General features: G+C 46.1%; 1 protein-coding gene across 1 annotated transcript in view; it reads left to right on the forward strand.

Annotated features, from left to right (window-relative positions):
• Positions 1-20,556, forward strand: part of BCAR1 (BCAR1 scaffold protein, Cas family member) — a 134,219-nt gene that overhangs the window by 104,472 nt on the left and 9,191 nt on the right. Inside the window, exon 5 of the mRNA XM_088458349.1 lies at positions 2,982-4,202. Within this exon, the coding sequence (XP_088314475.1) occupies positions 2,982-4,202 (1,221 nt within the window). The remainder of the gene's footprint in view (positions 1-2,981; positions 4,203-20,556) is intronic.

A 20,556-nucleotide genomic window follows, 5' to 3' on the forward strand; every position in this document is an offset into this window, starting at 1 on the left:
TGCGGCCTGTCCACCGGGATGTGCTGGGAAGGGCAGGAGGATCATGAGTGAGAGATTAGGATTGTAGCTTCCGTAAAGCATTATCAGCAGCATGCCCCAGGGCTGGGGCACCTGGACATATTTCCACAGCCTCTTTGTCCTCTTTGCACAATGTACCCTGTATTTCCTGGCCTTCCTGTTGAGCTTCCTCGCCGTGGTGCCCCTGTCTGAGAACAGCTCTGACTTCCATGGGAGGTGCCTCCAGGTCACTGAGGGCGTGTGGCTGAGTGAGAACATCATGCTGGAGAGGGAGCATTTTACGGTGTAAGAGTGGTGGCCGGAGTCTACCTTGTAGGTTCAGCGTAGGGGTGGACATCGGAATACGCTGGTTACTAACCATCAATGTTTTTGTTCCGATTGAAGTGTTTTTACATTTGATGGTAGCAGTCCGATGTTTTTCACCATTGAATTTAAATCATTTGATGGTGTTCCGATGGTTGTTTTTTTTTTTTTTAATTCCTGATAGTTATGCCTCCCTTGGCTCCTTCCTGGTTACTGTGTCTAGAAAACAAAATGTTCCCTCCAGCACACTGCAAAAAAAAAAAAAAAACATCAAAAAGACTTCAATACTACATGAGATCATTGTTGCATATATTTGCAAATACATGGTTAAGCGCCGGGCCAAGTCAAGGCTTCTCTGTACCGGCGTCCCCAACACTACGTGATAATAGCACCCACTCTGGGTCATATAGTTGCATACTGTTGTGCCGCATGATAACAGCACATACATAAATATATGTCCCTGACTCCCACCCCTCTCTATGCTGCTGCTAAGGAACAGGGCAAATTGCTATCTCTGATTGGCTCTCTCTGTCTCACAGAGCCAATCAGAGCGCAGACCTCGGCCCTGCAGCAGCAGTCAGTCACTCACGCAGCGGAACAGTTTTTGCTTCATTCCAAGCCTCAGTTTCAGATGCTGTCTTGCTGTTTCAGCACCCTGACCAGCTCCTATACAGCTACTTGGTGCAAGATATTTTTTATGTGACTCGCTTCACTAAAATCGTTATTGCTCGGCTCCCTTTTGTCACAGATGAATGGTTCACACACCTAAACCCTCTACCAATGCTGTGTAGAATAGTAAAAACCCCATAAAAATCCGTAAAGTGGTTCAAAAGATTAGCCTGAACGAACAGACAGACCTCTAATTACTTGAAAGAGTGCTTGTAGGTGCCTCCTAATGCAGTCACACTATTTATTGCCATTTTCCGGAGACAAGTAGAGGAGATGAAATGTAAAACATAAATAATATACAATAATGCTTCTGCTGATGAAGGGGTCTGTGATTTGATTTCCAGGTAATCCTTCTGATTAAATACACAGACTTCGAATTGGTGCTGCATTTATATTAACAGGATGACATACAGTAGATTTATCACCTCTGTGCGTCATCCCCCAAGCAGTCATCTGCTTACTGGTTTCATTAGGTAGATGTGCTGCAATTATTCATTGCCTCCGAACACTGGCTCCTCACAGACTCATTGTCTGCAGTGTATAATCTTCACATTATATGCACAGGCACCACGACTAATATTTCACTCCGGGGATGAACAGTCGGAGACTTACTTCTGAACCGGGGTCAGATTACATATTTGTGCGACCAACAAAACAGAGAGACTAGTAATTATATGAATTGATGTCCCCGAATCGCACACTTGTTGAGTTGCGTCTACATTTACACCCATGTTTTCGATATTGTAAATGTAATTGATTATAATCTGACAACAACATCATCATCATCTCAGTATATATTAGGAAATGTTTTATAACCTGTGTATTAAAGGTAACCTCTTACTTACCACTGCAGTTTATAAGTCACTGTGTTATTCTATATCCTACCTAAATGTATCTGATCGTCGAACTAAATAGAAGATCCACCTTAATGGAAAGTTTCACTAACATTCCATTAACATATTGGGGATGTCCCAACCAGTGGCGGCTCCAGAGGTGGGACTGCAGATCAGAACAAAATTCAGATAGGGGAGCCACACCAACTGCCAGTGAGTCCCAGCCGGCATTGTTTGACAGCATTTAGGGTGGCAGTTGGTGTAGCTCCTCACATCTGGAGCCTCCACTGGTCCCAACTGTGTAAAATAAGTTCTTAGCTCATTCACTTTACGTAGCACTCCATCTGTTGCATCAGGACAGTTCATTATTAAAGGTTGCCTCTGATTGGATGATACCGCACCTCTGCTTAAGCTTCAGACAATGCGGCCTTGTAGATCATTTTAAGGAGAAGCTGGACCTCATAAGTGGTCTTGGTGCCAGGGGAGGGACTTCATCATCTGATAGACAAAGGAGGAAGTGTCAAAAAGTGCATGAACATGTGCAGATGTGTCCTCATACACTATTGCTGCAGTCGCGCCAAACAGCCCTTGCGTCTATATCACCCGAAAGAGTATTTCAGTCGCAATGGGATGCGACAAACCGCTTCACGAGACTGCGCTGATTAATTTGACATGCGACACTTGTATATCTGCGCGCAACTGGGTCTGTATTGGAAGTGCTGCGATGCAGCGGACGCGGATTATTTTCACGCCAAGTTCCATTGTGCTCCGTAAACAGACTCAGACGCACACAGATATACAAGTGTCGCATATTAAATTAATCATTGTATTCTCAGTTTATCGCATCCGACTTAAGATGCATTTGCGAGCGTAAAAGACGATCGGACGAGTTCCACTTAATCTGGCAGCTCACTCACGCCAAGCGAGACTCAGTAAAATTTACGTAAGCAGAGCCCATATTTTTATTTTATCAGAACTTCAAATTGTCATTATTTTAAATTCCAACAGCAGCTTTTAAATAATTAATATGTGAAGCTTTAAATTCGTCTGAAAACGGGTGATCTCCTCTCAGCAATTTTTTGAGATTTCAGTTCTTTCCAGTGAATCTTGACTTGTAGCATTAACTAAAACCATGACACTGTCCCTTTATTCCTCCAGATTTACGATGTTCCACCTTCTGTGAGTAAAGATGTGCCGGATGGTCCTCTTAGAGAAGAAACCTATGACTTCCCACCTGCTTTCTCAAATCAGAAGATGCAGGCTGCCCCTCAGGCTTCCACTCATCTCCATGACCCAGAGCCATACATCCCTGAAGATATATATGATATTCCTCCCACTGCTGTTAAGGGCAATGACTCAACGTTTTCCCAAGAGATATATGATGTTCCTCCCAGCTTAAGAAAGCCTGCTGGACAGAATTTCCATGATGTTTATGATGTTCCAAGAGAGTTCCATGCAGGAAAAGCATCACTGGAGACTGAAGCAGATTATATATATGACGTCCCTCCTCAGGTGGACAGGGAGGTCAAAGTTGTTGATGAATTGGTGGGCAATTTCAAGAGGCTTTCTGCTTCGAGCACCGGAAGCACCAGGAGCAACATTTCAACTTCTTCGCTTGACACTATCCCAGTGAAGGAATCTTCAGTCCTCTCACCAAAGACAGCAGGGAAGGAGTTGACTCTCGATTTGGAGGCAGCCATGGAGCTGCTGGTAAAACTGCAACATGGTGTCAATAGCTCCATCTCCTACCTAATGTCCTTCATCAGTAGCACCTGGAGAAGTCCAGAACAGATGGAAGCCAACGTGCAGAGCATCCAGGCTGCAGTTGACGGAGTGAAAAGCACAGTTAAAGATTTGCTGGAATTTGCCAAAGGAGCCGTCGTTAACTCATCACAGGCATCTGACCGGACTCTTCATGCCAAGTTAAGCAAACAACTACAGAAGATGGAGGATAATTACCAGCAACTGCTTAAGCACAGTCAGGCATTGGACAGCGTTAACTGGGCCTTGAATGTATTGGTAAATAGCAAACAGGGCTCTTCAGATGACCTTGACCGCTTTGTGATGTATTCGAGAGGGATCCCAGATGACACCAAACAGTTGTCTTCCTTTCTACATGGAAATGCCTCTTTACTCTTTAAAAGGACCAACAAGCAGCTTTCTTTGGGAGATTCCCAATCTGGACAGGAGAATAGCAATCACTTGGCAAACAACAACAATAATTTGTCTGTTGGTCAAACAGGGCACACAGAAAAAGCTAATATACAGTCAAGGCCGCTGCCGTCCCCGCCTAAATTCATTGCGGAAGAATCTCCTGAAGGGCAGTATGAAAACAATGAGAGTGGCTGGATGGAGGATTATGACTATGTCCATTTGCAGGTGAGTGTGGAGGTCAATTGTCCTCATTTACACTTATTGAGATGCTTTTTTGAACATGGTGCTATCCTGTTAGCGGGTGTCTGTCTCGTTAACAGGATGAAAAGAGAAGCATTACCTTTTTTTCCTTTTTTATGTATGTAAATGGCTTATTTGGGAAGACTGGTGTTCTCATCCATAGTTCCTTATTGGCCACATCATGGTATCTACCATTCTAATTAGACATCTGTGCATAATTCTTAAGGCAGCAGTGCAGAAATTTGGTTGAACTATATAGTAATGGAGGCAGACAGGTGGTGGAATTCTGGAGTGGAGAAGGCAGAGAGAGGTGGTGGTCCTCTAGAGTCAAGGAGGCAGATGAACGCTAGAGTGAGGGAGTTATAGAGTTAGTGGAACTCGAGAGTGAAGGAGGCAGAAAGGCAAAGGAACTCTAGATTGTAGGAGGCAGATAGAAGCTTGTACTCCACAGTGAAGGAGGCAGTTAGGCGATTGTACTGTAGAGTGAAGTAGGCAGTGAGGAGGTTGTACTCTAGAGTGAAGGAGGCAGAGAGGTGGTGTAACTCTTGAGTGAAGGAGGCAGAGAGGTGGTGTAACTCTGGAGTGAAGGAGGCAGAGAGGTGGTGGAACTCTAGAGTGAAGGTGGCTGAGAGAAGGTTGTACTCTAGAGTTAATGGAGGCAGAGAGGTGATGTAACGCTAGAGGCTGAGTGGTGGGATACCTCTTGAGTGAAAGAGATAAAGAGGTGGTGTAACCCTAGAGGCTGAGAGGTGGTGTAGCACTAGAGTAAAGGAGGCAGGGAGGTGATGTACCTAGAGTGAAGGAGACAAGTGGTGTAACTAGAGTGAAGGAAGCAGAAATATGGTAAAATTCTAGAGTGGAGTAGACAGAGAGGAGGTGGAACTCCAGAGTGGAGTGGATGGAGAAGGGGTGGAACTCCAGAGTGGAGGAGACAGAGAGGGGGTGGAACTCCAGAGTGCAGGAGACAGATAGGGGGTGGGACTCCAGAGTGGAGGTGACAGCTAGAGTGAAGGAAGCAGAAATATGGTAAAATTCTAGAGTGGAGTAGACAGAGAGGAGGTGGAACTCCAGAGTGGAGTAGATGGAGAAGGGGTGGAACTCCAAAGTGGAGGAGACAGAGAGGGGGTGGAACTCCAGAGTGGAGTAGACAGAGAAGGGGTGGAACTCCAGAGTGGAGGAGACAGAGAGGGGGGGTAGAACTCCAGAGTGAAACAGGCAGAGAATAGTTTCAAATTAGATGAATATTCTTCCTTATCTACAAAATAAGAAAGAAGATTGCTTTCTTTTAAAAAGGTTCCTGCTTTCCCAATCTAAAGCAAGTTCATGGTGACAATGATGGAATTAGGGGAGATTGGAAAGGTGGAACAGTGACGATGTGTGGGTGCGGATTGTTAGTTTTCACAGAAATAGATAAGAATCGCAGTAGTACATCCCCACCTTATATCTCTCTCCTTAGTCTGGTAGAGTGGAGAATGCCTTCAAACTCATTTTCTAGACCAGATACATTGGGTACGTGTAAACATATACCCACTGTGTGTCCGAGTCTTACCGAATACAAATAAGGTGCTGAATGCCAAAATCTCTGCTATTTATTTCAATTAAAATACTAAAATATTTTAATTATATTTTTCACAAGAGACAGATTACAGCCTCAGGGTAGCGGGACACATAGCACAATTCCTGTGTGCGGAACCCTCTGCAGATATTGGTTTGTCAAAATTGTTGCCACAGTTCTGCAATGACTGCGCAAACACTGACAGCTATTTACAGTTATCCACGATTTTTGGCTACGAACATCGCGGTAGAATACGGTACACCTAACGTCACTTATTTTCCTGTGCACCACAATCGGATGCGATAGAGAACCGGCAATGTTGGTGGTCACAAAGAGCCACCGTTCCAAAGGCACTTTGCAACCATTATCTCTGCTTGAATTGCTTCCTACCTGGCCTACGTAAACTGGTGCCATTGGGCTGAGCAGTGAGACAGTATCAGGCGGAGGGCTGAGAATGCTCAGCATACTCTGAGGTCAAACCAGAATCCATTTTGTCGAGGTCTGTGGCTCACCAGGCGGCACAGCTTTTGAAATCTGCACTTCGGGGGGTTAAACATGGTGAGGTCAAGAGAAGGTGAGCTGATAGAGGCATCCATCTCCTTAACTGATATGGGACTTTCCATAATTCCAGGCAGTGAAGTTTAATTAATCCAGTCTTTAATTATTTCAGTCATTCTGCAAACTCATGCACATCAATAAACGAGCCGAAGCTTTCCTGCCATCTGGCTACAACTGTGCGCTTTTTTTTTTTTCCTTCAGAAAATGCTGCGTCTGCTAAAATCAGACTATCCTGTTTAGTTGGCAGGCAGGTCGTTTATTTAACAGTATTTACATTTTGCCGTTAAGGGTCTATCAATGTAAAACACTGAATAATATTGAGCAAGGTGTACACAGCTGTCGTGAACGTTGCTTAAAGGGGACAGCTACCTCCCATCGGTAGAATCTGTTGAATACGCAGCCTCAGTTTCGTTTTTACCTTTCACTTTTTCACAGCTTTCCGCACAATTCTCCTGAGTGGCTCCCAGCAAGGAGCGATGGGGAGGCGGAAGGATTTTCTGTTATGTTTTCTGCAGATGCAGGAAAATAATTTGCTTGTGTTTTTGTAGGGTCAGATTGTGCTGATGTCGGCTCCTGGCTGGGCGCCAAGAAGTATTTCAGTGATGTCATCAAACACAAAGTTCTGTATTTTGTACAGAAATTGACTTCTGTTGTCGGCCATTTTACATTCCTTGAACCGTGTTGAAACAGGAAGTCCATAAAACTTAATCAAATCCTTATCTCACATAATAGGTTCCTGGGTCATTAACATATTTGTGAATGTTATTAAATACATTTCTGATGGCCACTTGTAATTTACGTTTTTACAAGTACGTAAGTGAGTAAAGCACAATAATGTCAAGACACAAATCCTGTATAGAATAGGGACGGCGGCACTTACATCAAAGCCTGTACATGCAGTGCCCCTTTATTTATGATAAAGCTTGTCTGTGAGAGGACTAAATGTCATTTTCTCAGGAAGGACAATGAGGCAGCTTCCCCCTTCCATTCCATGACATCTACTTTAAAGTTTGGGCAGGGCCTCTGTGAGCCGGGCTGCTCTGCCCTGGAACAACTGTATCCCTCTAAGCATTCAGTCACAGAGAGCTGGATTGTGCTGTTTCCAACCTTTGATATCTGATCTGTCTCCGCAAACGTCTGTAGTGTAAAGTGACTAATGTCAGTGGTAAAAAGAGATATAATAGCATCACGTGAGCATGTATACACATTACACGTCTGTGGGGAATCTGGAGGGTGGGAAAACACCAACCTCTGGTGTGCTCACTGCTATTACAAAATGGCACCCGAGATCTGCGGTAAGAATAAGGATTCAGGTTATTGAAGGGATCGTATGGTAACTCTAATGTTGTAGCATCATTGTCTCTTGGGATGTAGTCGGGATCCCGGCTCCAGAATACAGACCGTCGGCATCCCGAAGGTAAGTATTGGGGATTAGGGGGAGGGTTAGGCACTAAGGGGGGAGGGTTAGGGTGTGGGGAGGGGGGGTTAGGTTCAGACACTGGGGGGTTAGGATTAGGAACCAGGAAGGGAGGGTTAGGGTAGGGAGAGGAAGAGGGTTATCATACCGACCAACATGCGTCGGTATGTTAACCCTGTCGGGATCCTGGCATCAGGATTCTGACCGAGGGGATCCCAAATGCCAGCAACCCATACCCAACCCTTGTCTCTTGTATTGCTGTGTCTATGTAAATATATATATAATTATTTTTTTATATATATATTACTATTATTTTTTTTTTGGTTTAAATAACTACGTTTTTGTAATATACAATTATAAACAGCTGCAGGCACTGACAAAGTACATAAAAACAGCAATCAAACGACAGTAATAGAAAATTAGACACTGTGACATAAAACCCAAATGTATAATGTATCATTTTCATTTTAATAGGATGATCAGGTCAGTTTTAAATAAAGTTGCTAATACCTGACATTTAGATTCATTCATACTGCAGTCCACACCGGCAGCAAAGCACCCAGAAAATGCCCCCCAAATTATGAATGTTGTCAAATGTCGTTAAAAAGGAAATTTTATAAAGTTTCCCATAACCAAGTCTCGCACATTGGGGCGTGGTGCAACGATTAGTGTGATTTGTATCATCAGTTTGTGCGCAGCAGGAAGGGGGTCTGAATATGTTAATTGCGTCAACGTGGGATAAGGTGGGTGGGTGGCCTAGTCTCACAGGCGTCCCGATTCAGCTTGTCCCGGCCCACCTCCCTCTCTGTCTACTGCTTTTCCCCGTCTCTGCTAGAGCAGTGGGAGCCGATGGAGGGACTTCACAGGTTTCCACTGCGCAGACCCCCTCTAGCAGTGCTTTTGTAACCTTTTATGTTGGGGCACAAAATATGAGTCACCAAAGTGAATGGGTCCCCAGGATTATCACTTTGCAATGCGCCCTGTAAATGAATATATTTTATTGCTAAGTTTCTATTCTGCATATTTTGTTTGTTATCAGTAATATACTTACTTTTTGCACAACCGTACAAAGTAATTGAAAGGGGACACATTCAAGCAGGGTAGCATAAAATTGGATTAAAAAAAAAATAATAATAATAATCAAAAACTGATTTATATGATTTAAATAGGTTTTTTTAAGAAATAAAAAAAAATTAAATAAACGTTTAAAAATTTAAACCGTTTACTGTTAAAAAAAATATTATTTATAAAAAATCCTATTTAAATCCAAAAAAATCTGATTTAAATCAAATAAATCCATTTTTGATTTATTTTTTATTTTTTTTAAATCCAATATTATGCAACTCTACAACATTGGAAATTGAAAACTGAATTGAGGTTCACAAAAATGATTCAGAGGTTAATTACAGGGGTCTAGAAAAAGAAAAGCACAAATGATCTTAAAGTACAGGTCTCCGGTTTCTTCAGGCCGGAAGGGAGAGAATGTAAAGGAAAAGCTTTCACAAAACTTTTAAAAAAGTATGCTTACCTTTAAAGTAGGGGTGAGCGGGTTCGGATTTCTGAAATCCGAACCCCCCCGAGCCCCCCCGATCCGAGTCCGATCCGAGTCAGGCTCGACTTTTCCCGCCTGACTCGGATCTGAAATCGAGGCAAAACGTCATCATCCCGCCTTCCGAGTCTCGCGGGTTTTGGATCCTATATAAGGTACCCGCGTCGGCGCCATTTTCTCACTCGGCTGTGGACAGTGAAGAGGGAGGGTGGGAGTTAGGGCTGTGTAGTGTAGTGTAGTGTAGTGCTGCTGTTGTCCACTACTTCAAAGTCCATAGGGGCTGGCTGTGTTGTGCTGTGCTGCTGTTGTTAATAGGGGCTGTGTCCACTACTTCAAAGTCCATAGGGGCTGGCTGGACTGTGTTGTGCAGTCAGTTCTCCATAGGGGCTGTGTCCACTCCAAAGTCCTGTGCAGTGTCCCAGTCCTAAAGGAGTGCTGTAGTGTTGTCCAGGAGGTGCTCTGTCCATCAGGGGTGCTCCCCCCAAGTGCTAAAAAAATAATATATTTTCTGTGTTTGTGAATTGTGTGCGCAGTAGCCGCACGTGCATCAACAAAGTAGTGCCAAGCGTGCGCCTGTGTCATAAGTAAAGGGCCGGCTGGCTTGACCGTTAAAGGGTGCTGTAACCCCCGAAAGTACACTCCAGTCCAAACCAAAAAAAAATTATTTTCTGTGTTTGTGAATTGTGTGCGCAGTAGCCGCACGTGCATCAACAAAGTAGTGCCAAGCGTGCGCCTGTGTCATAAGTAAAGGGCCGGCTGGCTTGACCGTTAAGGGTGCTGTAACCCCCGAAAGTACACTCCAGTCCAAACCAAAAAAAAAAATATTTTCTGTGTTTGTGAATTGTGTGCGCAGTAGCCGCACGTGCATCAACAAAGTAGTGCCAAGCGTGCGCCTGTGTCATAAGTAAAGGGCCGGCTGGCTTGACCGTTAAGGGTGCTGTAACCCCCGAAAGTACACTCCAGTCCAAACCAAAAAAGAAATTATTTTCTGTGTTTGTGAATTGTGTGCGCAGTAGCCGCACGTGCATCAACAAAGTAGTGCCAAGCGTGCACCTGTGTCATAAGTAAAGGACCGGCTGGCTTGACCGTTAAGGGTGCTGTAACCCCCGAAAGTACACTCCAGTCCAAACCCCCCAAAAAATTATTTTCTGTGTTTCTGAATTGTGTGCGCAGTAGCCGCACGTGCATCAACAAAGTAGTGCCAAGCGTGCGCCTGTGTCATAAGTAAAGGGCCGGCTGGCTTGACCGTTAAAGGGTGCTGTAACCCCCAAAGTACACTCCAGTCCAAACCAAAAAAAAAATTATTTTCTGTGTTTGTGAATTGTGTGCGCAGTAGCCGCACGTGCATCAACAAAGTAGTGCCAAGCGTGCGCCTGTGTCATAAGTAAAGGGCCGGCTGGCTTGACCGTTAAAGGGTGCTGTAACCCCCGAAAGTACACTCCAGTCCAAACCAAAATAAAATTATTTTCTGTGTTTGTGAATTGTGTGCGCAGTAGCCGCACGTGCATCAACAAAGTAGTGCCAAGCGTGCGCCTGTGTCATAAGTAAAGGGCCGGCTGGCTTGACCGTTAAAGGGTGCTGTAACCCCCAAAGTACACTCCAGTCCAAACCAAAAAAAAAATTATTTTCTGTGTTTGTGAATTGTGTGCGCAGTAGCCGCACGTGCATCAACAAAGTAGTGCCAAGCGTGCGCCTGTGTCATAAGTAAAGGGCCGGCTGGCTTGACCGTTAAAGGGTGCTGTAACCCCCAAAGTACACTCCAGTCCAAACCAAAAAAAAAATTATTTTCTGTGTTTGTGAATTGTGTGCGCAGTAGCCGCACGTGCATCAACAAAGTAGTGCCAAGCGTGCGCCTGTGTCATAAGTAAAGGGCCGGCTGGCTTGACCGTTAAAGGGTGCTGTAACCCCCAAAGTACACTCCAGTCCAAACCAAAAAAAAATTATTTTCTGTGTTTGTGAATTGTGTGCGCAGTAGCCGCACGTGCATCAACAAAGTAGTGCCAAGAGTGCGCCTGTGTCATAAGTAAAGGGCCGGCTGGCTTGACCGTTAAAGGGTGCTGTAACCCCCAAAGTACACTCCAGTCCAAACCAAAAAAAAAATTATTTTCTGTGTTTAGCCGCACGTATATATCAAATCGATATAACATAAATGGAGGACCAAACTTTCTCCGATAAAAATAAAATAGAGAAAGATCAAGAACCACTTCCTCCTAGTGCTGAAGCTGCTGCCACTAGTCATGACATAGACGATAACATGCCATCAACGTCGTCTGCCAAGGCCGATGCCCAATGTCATAGTAGAGGGCACATACAATCCCAAATGGCAAAGTTCAGGAAAATGACCTTGAAAAAGACATTTAAATCAGCTGAAGAGAAACGTAAACTTGCCGATATGCCATTTACGACACGGAGTGGCAAGGAACGGCTAAGGTCGATCCCTAGTATGTTCATGACTAGTGGTTCAGCTTCACATGACGATGGAAGCCCTCCTCCCACTAAAAAAATCAAAAGAGTTAAGCTGGCAAAAGCACAGCGAAGAACTGTGCTTTCTAAGAAGATATCACAAATCCCCAAGGAGAGTCCAAGTGTGGTGGTGGTTGCGATGCCTGACCTTCCCAGCACTGGACGGGAAGAGGTGGCTCTTTCCACCATTTGCACGCCCCCTGCAAGTGCTGAAAGGAGCACCCACAGTCCACTTGCTGATATGCAAATTGAAGATGTCACTGTTGAAGTACAACAGGATGAGGATACTGGTGTAGCTGGCGCTGAGGAGGAAGTTGGCGAGGAGGATTCTGATGGTGATGTGGTTTGTTTAAATCAGGCTCCGGGGGAGACAGTTGTTGTCCGTGGGATGAAAAAGCCCATCACGGTCATGCCTGGGCAGAAGACCAAACATTCCACCTCTTTGGTCTGGCAATATTTCTATCCAAATCCGGACAACAACTGTCTTGCCATATGTACCATATGTAAAGGTGAAATAAGTAGGGGTAGGGACGTCAACCACCTAGGAACATCCTCCCTTATACGGCACCTGCAGCGCGTTCATAAAAAGTTACTGTCAAGTTCAGAAACTTTGGCTAAGACCGTAAGCAGTCCAGGGACACCTAAATCCCGTTGTCCTGTTGTATCCAAGCGCCTGCAAACCACACCGTCAACTCCCTCCTCGTCAATTTCCTCCTTAGTCAGGATCGGAAGTAGTCCTGCAGGCCATGTCACTGGCATGACTGACTCTCCTATCCGGGATTCCTCTGGAGGATCCTGCATTGCTACGCCTACTGCTGCCGCTGCTGCTGTTGCTGCTGCTGGGAGTCGTTCATCATCCCAGAGAGGAAGTAGGAACACCACTACTTTTACTAAACAATTGACCCTCCAACAGTCCTTAGCGAGGAGGATGAAGTACGACAGCAGTCATCCTGAAGCAAAACGTATAACTGAGGCCTTGACTGCTATGTTGGTGTTAGACGTGCGTCCGGTATCCGCCATTAGTGCAGTGGGATTTAGACAATTGATGGAGGTAGTGTGTCCCCGGTTCCAAATCCCGTCTAGATTCCACTTCACTAGGCAGGCGATACCGAGACTGTACAGAAACGTCAGAAAAAGTGTCCTCAGTGTCCTGAAAAATGCCGTTATACACAATGTCCACTTAACCACGGACATGTGGACAAGTGGAACAGGGCAGACTAAGGACTATATGACTGTGACAGCCCACTGGGTAGATGTATCACCTTACGCAGCAACAGCAGCAGCGTCACCAGTAGCAGCATCTCAGAAACGCCAGCTCGTTACAAGGCAGGCTACGCTGTGTATCACCGGTTTCAGTAAGAGGCACACCGCCGACAACCTCTTAGAGAAACTGAGGGAAATCATCGCCCAGTGGCTTACCCCACTTAGACTCTCCTGGGGATTTGTGATATCTGACAACGCCACCAATATTGTGCGGGCATTACATCTGGGCAAATTCCAGCACGTCCCATGTTTTGCTCACACAATAAACTTGGTGGTGCAGAATTTTCTGAAAAGCGACAGGGGCGTGCAGGAGACGCTTTGGGTGGCCCGAAAAATTTCTGGCCACTTTCGCCATTCAGCGACTGCGTGCCGAAGACTGGAGCGCCAGCAAACACTCTTGAACCTGCCCCGCCATCACCTGAAGCAAGAGGTTGTGACGCGGTGGAACTCAACCCTCTATATGCTTCAGAGGATGGAGGAGCAGCAAAAGGCCATACAAGCCTATACATCCACCTATGACATAGGCAAAGGAGGGGGTATGCACCTGACTCAAGCGCAGTGGAGAATGATTTCCGTGTTGTGCAAGGTTCTCCAGCCCTTCGAACTTGCCACACGTGAAGTCAGTTCAGACACAGCCAGCTTGAGTCAGGTCATTCCCCTCATCAGGCTTTTGCAGAAGCAGCTGGAGAAAGTGAAGGAGGAGCTAAGACGGAGCGATTCCGCTCGGCATGTGGGACTTGTGGATGAAGCCCTTCATTCGCTTTGCCAGGATTCCAGGGTGGTCAATCTGTTGAAATCAGACCACTACATTTTGGCCACCGTGCTTGATCCTAGGTTTAAAGCCTATGTGGTGTCTCTCTTTCCGGCCGACACAAGCCTGCAGAGGTGCAAAGACCTGCTGGTGAACACACTGTCAGCTGAAGCGGAACGTGACACGTCAACGGCTCCTTCTTCATTTTCTCCCGCAACTGGGGCTGCCAGGAAAAAACTTAGGTATCCTAAGCAACCCGCTGGCGGTGATGCAGGGCAGGCAGGACCAAGTTTGGACATCTGGTCCGGACTGAAGGACCTGGCAACAATTTCTGACATGTCTACTGTCACTGCATATGATACTGTCACCATTGACAGAATGGTGGAGGATTACATCGGTGACAGCATCCAAGTAGGCATGGCAGACAGTCCATACCTGTACTGGCAGGAAAAAGAGGCAATTTGGAGGCCCCTGTACAAGCTGGCTCTATTTTACCTGAGTTGCCCCCCCTCCAGTGTGTACTCCGAAAGAGTGTTTAGTGCAGCCGGGAACCTTGTCAGCGAAAGGCGTAGGAGGTTGCTTCCACAGAATGTGGAGAAGATGATGTTCATCAAAATGAATTATCAGCTCTTCCAGGGAGACCAGCCTCCAGAAGGTACAGAGGGACCTGTGGTGGTGGATTCAAGTGGGGACGAGTTAATACTTTGTGAGGATGAGGATGTACACACTGAAGAGGGTGAGGAATCGGTGGATGAGGAGGATGAGGATGACATCTTGCCTCCGTAGAGCCAGTTTGTGCAGGGACACATTAATTGCCAGCTTGTTTTGTGGGGGCCCAAACGAACCAATCATTTCAGCCACAGTTGTGTGGCAGACCCTGGCGCTGAAATGATTGATTTGTTAAAGTGTGCATGTCCTGTTTATACAACATAAGGGTGGGTGGGAGGGCCCAAGGACAATTCCATCTTGCACTTCTTTTTTTTCTTTGCATTATGTACAGTTTGGGGCCTAGTTTTTCTAACTGCCATCCTGTCTGCCACTGCAGTGTCACTCCTAGATGGGTCACGTGTTTGTGCTGCCCACTCGTGTCGCTTAGCATAGTCATCCAGCTACCTCGGTGCAACCTTTTGGACATGAAAACACTATTGTGAGGTGTGAGGTGTTCAGAATAGACTGGAAATGAGTGGAAATTAAGGTTATTGAGGTTAATAATAGCATAGGAGCAGAGAAACCAACAAATTCTGTGATTTTAGCTGTTTTTATGCTTTTTAAAAAAAAAATACAGATCCAAAACACAAAACCCAGAACCCAAAACACGGAAGGGTGGTTTTGGCAAAACCAATCCAGAGCCAAAACACGAAGAAAGATCCAGATCCAAAACCAAAACACAAAACACGAAAAGTGGCCGGTGCACACCCCTACTTTAAAGGTACATAAAGTTTGTGCATGCTTTTACTGAATGTAACAGAATAAAAAGTTAAGGTTGTTACTCTAGAACCAGTGAGCTTGCAGTTGGCTGTGTCCCGCTAATAGTCTGTTCACAGCAGTCTCCTTTTACCTGCTGAAAACGCTTCTTGCTCCATTGACTCAGACATATAACAAATTAGTGTACAGGGCTCCTCACCCTTGGCGGAGGCCGCAGATTCCTCTGGGGCCCAATGCAGGTGTTAAATTTGCCGTGCCTGTAATCCGGCACTGGCTCTGAGAACAATTACAGGGGTTCTGAGCACTAAGCCTTATGAAACCATGATCTTACACATTCATCAGTCGTTTGTGTTACCGAATACGTCATTTAAGGCATCAAAAACATACTAGTTTAAGAGAATGTCATTTGGTGACAAAAAGTCCTTTATCCAACCACTATGTATAAAAAAACAAAACCTAAGAGTATTCAGTTCAGGTGTTTTTACAGAGTTCAGGTGTGATTGTTAGTTCCCATCGCTTCCAAACCGTTCCATAAAAGAAAAACATTGCAATGGTTTGCACATGCACAAGAATCCCGGTTGGCACATACAAAAGAGAGACCCGTGATTGTACCACAGCTGGGACGGTTCTTTAACAGATGTATTCAGCTGTATTTTTGCATTAGAAACCATAATTTCTACACCATTTAATGTTTGAGAACACATGAAAGCTACCATTGAATGGAAAAAAGAAAAACTGGCATCAGAAATAAACCATCGATGATTGTGAACCATCGACTATCAAGGTCCATCACTAGGATGGGGCCTCAAAATTTCTAAGTACTAACGTGATATAGCCACGACCCTCTTTGTTCAAGAGCCTGACATTTCTAGTTGTGGCCCCAGATGTGCATTGGAGCAAACATTTGACTGAACAGCATCATGTTGTGCTGCTGCCTGAGTTCAGAAACAAAATGGATTCTCACCATTGGAAAGAGCATTTGGGGAGATTTGCGAATTAACATGAGACCTCCCAGGCCTCTGAGGGAGCAGGCAGTTCTCCCATCTTACCTGCCTGAATTGAAGTATAAATTAGGGCTTACATGGATACAAAGAATTTGACTGCAGATAAGAACCACTTGGCCCATCTATTCTGCCCCTTTTCATTTATCCTTTTTGGCAACTTCAACCCTATTTGCTCCTCAAAAGCTGTCAAAAGTCTCTCAACAGTCTCAAACAGCAAATATTTACCAAGTCATTATATGATAATAAACAGTCCTTTAGCGTAGATTCTGCAGATGGTGAGGCTGTGTAAATAGTCCACTTGCAGCTGTATAAATGGATCTAGATGGAGCAGTACCTTCCAAAAAATGAATGAAAGGTTACCCAGGCAATTCAGGAGTCACATCCAATGATTGGCAGCGATTACCATGGATAAAAAACCTCAACGCGTTTCGCTGGATAAAGGACATCCAGCTTCATCAGAAGCATAATCAGGAGCCATTTTATATTACATGACCATGTACTGAGATCCTTTTTATGTGTTACTATATGAGAGTTATATTTTAATAAATGTTGAATGTTTTATTATGTATCCGATTTTCAGATAGTATTATTTTTTCTAAACTTGCAGTCAGCGCTGGTTTCCAGACATTTATTTATACAGTTTGCAAACCTCTTAGAGGCTGACAACCCCTTACCAGCTACTAGGTGACAGCACGTTTAGGTTTTTACCTTTTTATCTTTGGGATTGTTTTGTGCCTGGTCTTACAGAGAGTGTAATAAGTGCCAGTTTTTAGCCACACATTTCTTTTATAAAATGCCTTTATAAATGTCTGCCAATATGTAAGTTGTCAGCCGGGCAGCGGCTATGTACAGTACACATTATTGGGTATTTATTTACCATTTCCTGTGGGGATGTCCCATTCATCCTCCCCAGTAGAGTCTAGCATTTCCTATATCAGGGGTAGGTGACCTGTAGCACTCTAGCTGCTGTGGAACTACACCTACCAGCATGTACTGCCACAGTTTCTCTGTTAGAGCATGCTAAAACTGTGGCAGAGCGTCTTGGGACGTGTAGTTCCACAGAAGCTGGAGTGCCACACTTTGCCTACCCCCTGACCAATACATTGGTCATCGGCTTGGATGGCATTTTTATGTGAACCTGGCAGCCATAGAGATGTGTCCTCACTCAGCTTTGCTGCAGACGTGCCAATCAACCACTCCTGGAGCGCCAGGTCCCATGAGACTCAGCTAGCATTAGGTGTCTTTTTTTTGCTGGAAATGTGTCTAAGTCGCAGTGCGATGTGACTAGGACGCACCAGGAGACTGTGCTCAGTGATCGCGCTGTGAAAAAATTGTGGGTCCCAGGGATCCCTCACTTTAAAAAATTGGGATCCTAATCCATTGTTTCTGGGTCCCATCATATATTATGGGGGGTGAGGGCAGACAGCAGCTGCGACAATGCTGCGAGGCAAGGAGGGGGCTAGGGGCAGGCAGTGCTGGGGGTTGGGATGGGGGCAAGGGTAGATAGCAGCTGGCACAGTACTAAGGGATCAAAGTGGGGGTTAGTGGCTGTCAGAACTGGGGATAGGGAAGGGGGCAAGGTTAGATAGCAGCTGGCACAGTACTGGGGGGGCAAAACGGTTGTTAGGGGCAGGCTGTACTGGGGTTAGGAAGGTGGTAAGGGTAGATAGTTGCTAGTTCAGTATTGGGGGGCAAGTAGGGTGCAAGAGTAGATAGCAGCTGGGGCAGTATGGGGGACAAGGAAGGGGGTAAGGGTAGATAGCCGCTGGCGCAGTACTAAGGGATCAAGGTGGGGGTTAGTGGCTGTCAGAACTGGGGATAGGGAGGGGGGCAAGGTTAGATAGCAGCTGGCACAGTACTGGGCGGAAAGAAGGGTGTGAGGGGCAGGCAGTACTGGGGTTAGGAAGGTGGTAAGGGTAGATAGTTGCTAGGGCAGTATTGGGGGGCAAGTAGGGTGCTAGGGGCAGTGCTGAGGGTAGGGAGGGAGGTCAGGATAGCAGCTGGGGTACCACTGGGGGTAGAGAGGGGGCAAGAGTAGATAGCTGGGGCAGTATGGGGGACAAGGAAGGGGGTAAGGGTAGATAGCAGCTGGCGCAGTACTAAGGGATCAAGGTGGGTGTTAGTGGCTGGCAAAACTGGGGATAGGGAGGGGGGCAAGGTTAGATAGCAGCTGGCACAGTACTGGGGGGGCAAGAAGGGTGTTAGAAGCAGGCAGTACTGGGGGTAGGAAGTTGGTAAGGGTAGATAGCGGCTGGGGCACCACCGGGGGTAGACAGGGGGCAAGAGTAGATAGCAGCTGGGGCAGTATGGGGAACAAGGAGGGGGTAAGGGTAGATAGCCGCTAGGGCAGTACTGGGGGTCAAGGAGTACGTTAGGGGCAGGCAATACTGGGAGCAGTGCTGGGGGTAGGGAGGGGGACAGGATAGCAGCTGGGGCAGTCCTGGGGGTAGGGAGCGGGTCAGGATAGCAGCTGGGGCAGTACTGGTGGTAGGGAGGGGGTAAGGGTAGATAGCACTTGGGGCAATGCTTACCTCCTTTGCTTCAGCTGGGAGACCTTGGCCGAGTCACTGTTGTTTGCCTGCAGCTCCCTTCTGCCCCGTGTGCTGTCCACCTCCTATGTACAGAGAGCTCAGCAGGCTGCTAGAGGGTCCCGGCACCACTGACAATGCTGCTCGCCACCGTACTTCTGTGCAGGTGATGCCGTGTCCTTCATCAGGATCATGGTCCATCTGTCTATACTCCTGATACACTGCCTCCTGCTTAGCCTGCAGGGACAGCGCTCCTCTCTGCTGCTGCCCAACCTATGCTGGCTTCCCCACTTCTTTACTCTCCCCGGGAGTCAGGACTCAGGCGGTGAGGGTGAATAGCTGGGGATATACCACACGGTGATTGGCTGGGGAGACATCCTCGCGTGGCGGATGGCCATGGAGACGCCGCTGTGCAGCGATTGACCGGGGAGACATCGCCGTGCATCGATTGGCCAGGAAGACACCGCCGCGCAGCGATTGGCTACCACAGCACCAGCGGGTCCCCAGTTTTCTGTAGCGTGTAAAAACGCGCTATAGTGCGTATTTTGAGATCACTGGTGCTGATTAATTTGATATGTGACACCTGACTAACACACATACATTTGAGTAATATATGCTAAATAACTTTGGACCTCATTCAAACCCGCTCGCAAGCGCTATGCGCTTGCAAGCGGGTCGATGATGAGTGCCTGCGCACGCGCAGCGCTCGCACTGAGGATGCGCAAGCCGAGGAGCGAGTGACAAATGCACTCGCTCCGGGGCTCGCTACAAAAGGGGCGGATGTCGATGTTGACCGTTTGTAGGCGGTCCTACTCACATCACCAGTGATGTCAGTAGGGAGCTTCCTGCTCTGTTAGAGCAGGAAGCTACCTGGGGCTGGCGGTAGACGAGACCCTACCGCAAAGGTCTCGTCGCATGCCGCGATGGTCTCGACCATCGCGACCATCACCTAGTCACTCGCTAAAGTTGTGGGTGGTAACCCACAGCTTAGCGAGCGGCCAGTAGGCCACCTTTCAAAAGAAAAGCGGCCGCCCTCATTCAGAGCGAGCGATCGCTTTTTGCGAGCGACTCTGAATGAGGTCCTTTGTCCTTCCCTCTGTGCTTTCCTAATGATATAAATATTATGTAAATGTGCTGCTGGTAAGTGCAGAAGTTCTGTTGCACTGAGCTCATGTGATCAGTCAGAGCCAATGTCCTGCAAGCTGGCAGCTTGATGATGTCACGGGATGTTTCTCAGGGGCACAGTGAGCATGCTCCTGCCAGTACAGGGACTTTTTATACTCTCTAATGCTCATGAATATTTACAGATGACATGTAAAAAGCTGGATATAGAAAAAAATTATACAACCGTAACACACAGTAACTGTAAACTTATGTTAAATTATTTGCTGTCTGTTCAGATATCTTTATTACATGCAGTTGTGTTTAGCTGACAAGTCTGCTTTAATAGAAAGAGGCATGTGTGCATATTTTAATACTCCATCTAGTGGTATTCTCTAATACTGCAAGCCTGTTCTTCACGCTTTAGTTGCAGTGTCCAATTACATTGGCAGGAAAAAACAAATCACTTACAAAGCTGTCGGATAATTAATTGGAAATACCAGACTACTTATATGCTTCAACATTAAATTGCCCATTTAATTTATTGTATATATCACCTATATTAGTTCATGTCAGACACAGTAAGGAAGGATTGCATTTTATTTTAATTAAAAAAGCCGGTCACCTGGCAGAGAGCAAAGAGTAATGGGTGCCAGTTTCTTCAGGTGCAGTAATCAGACATAGTGATATGGATGGCTATTATACCACCTTGGTTTAATGATGCC

Source organism: Taudactylus pleione, unplaced genomic scaffold (assembly GCF_031769625.1).
Source record: "Taudactylus pleione unplaced genomic scaffold, aTauple2 ptg000828l, whole genome shotgun sequence".
Classification (NCBI taxonomy): Eukaryota; Metazoa; Chordata; class Amphibia; order Anura; family Myobatrachidae; genus Taudactylus; species Taudactylus pleione.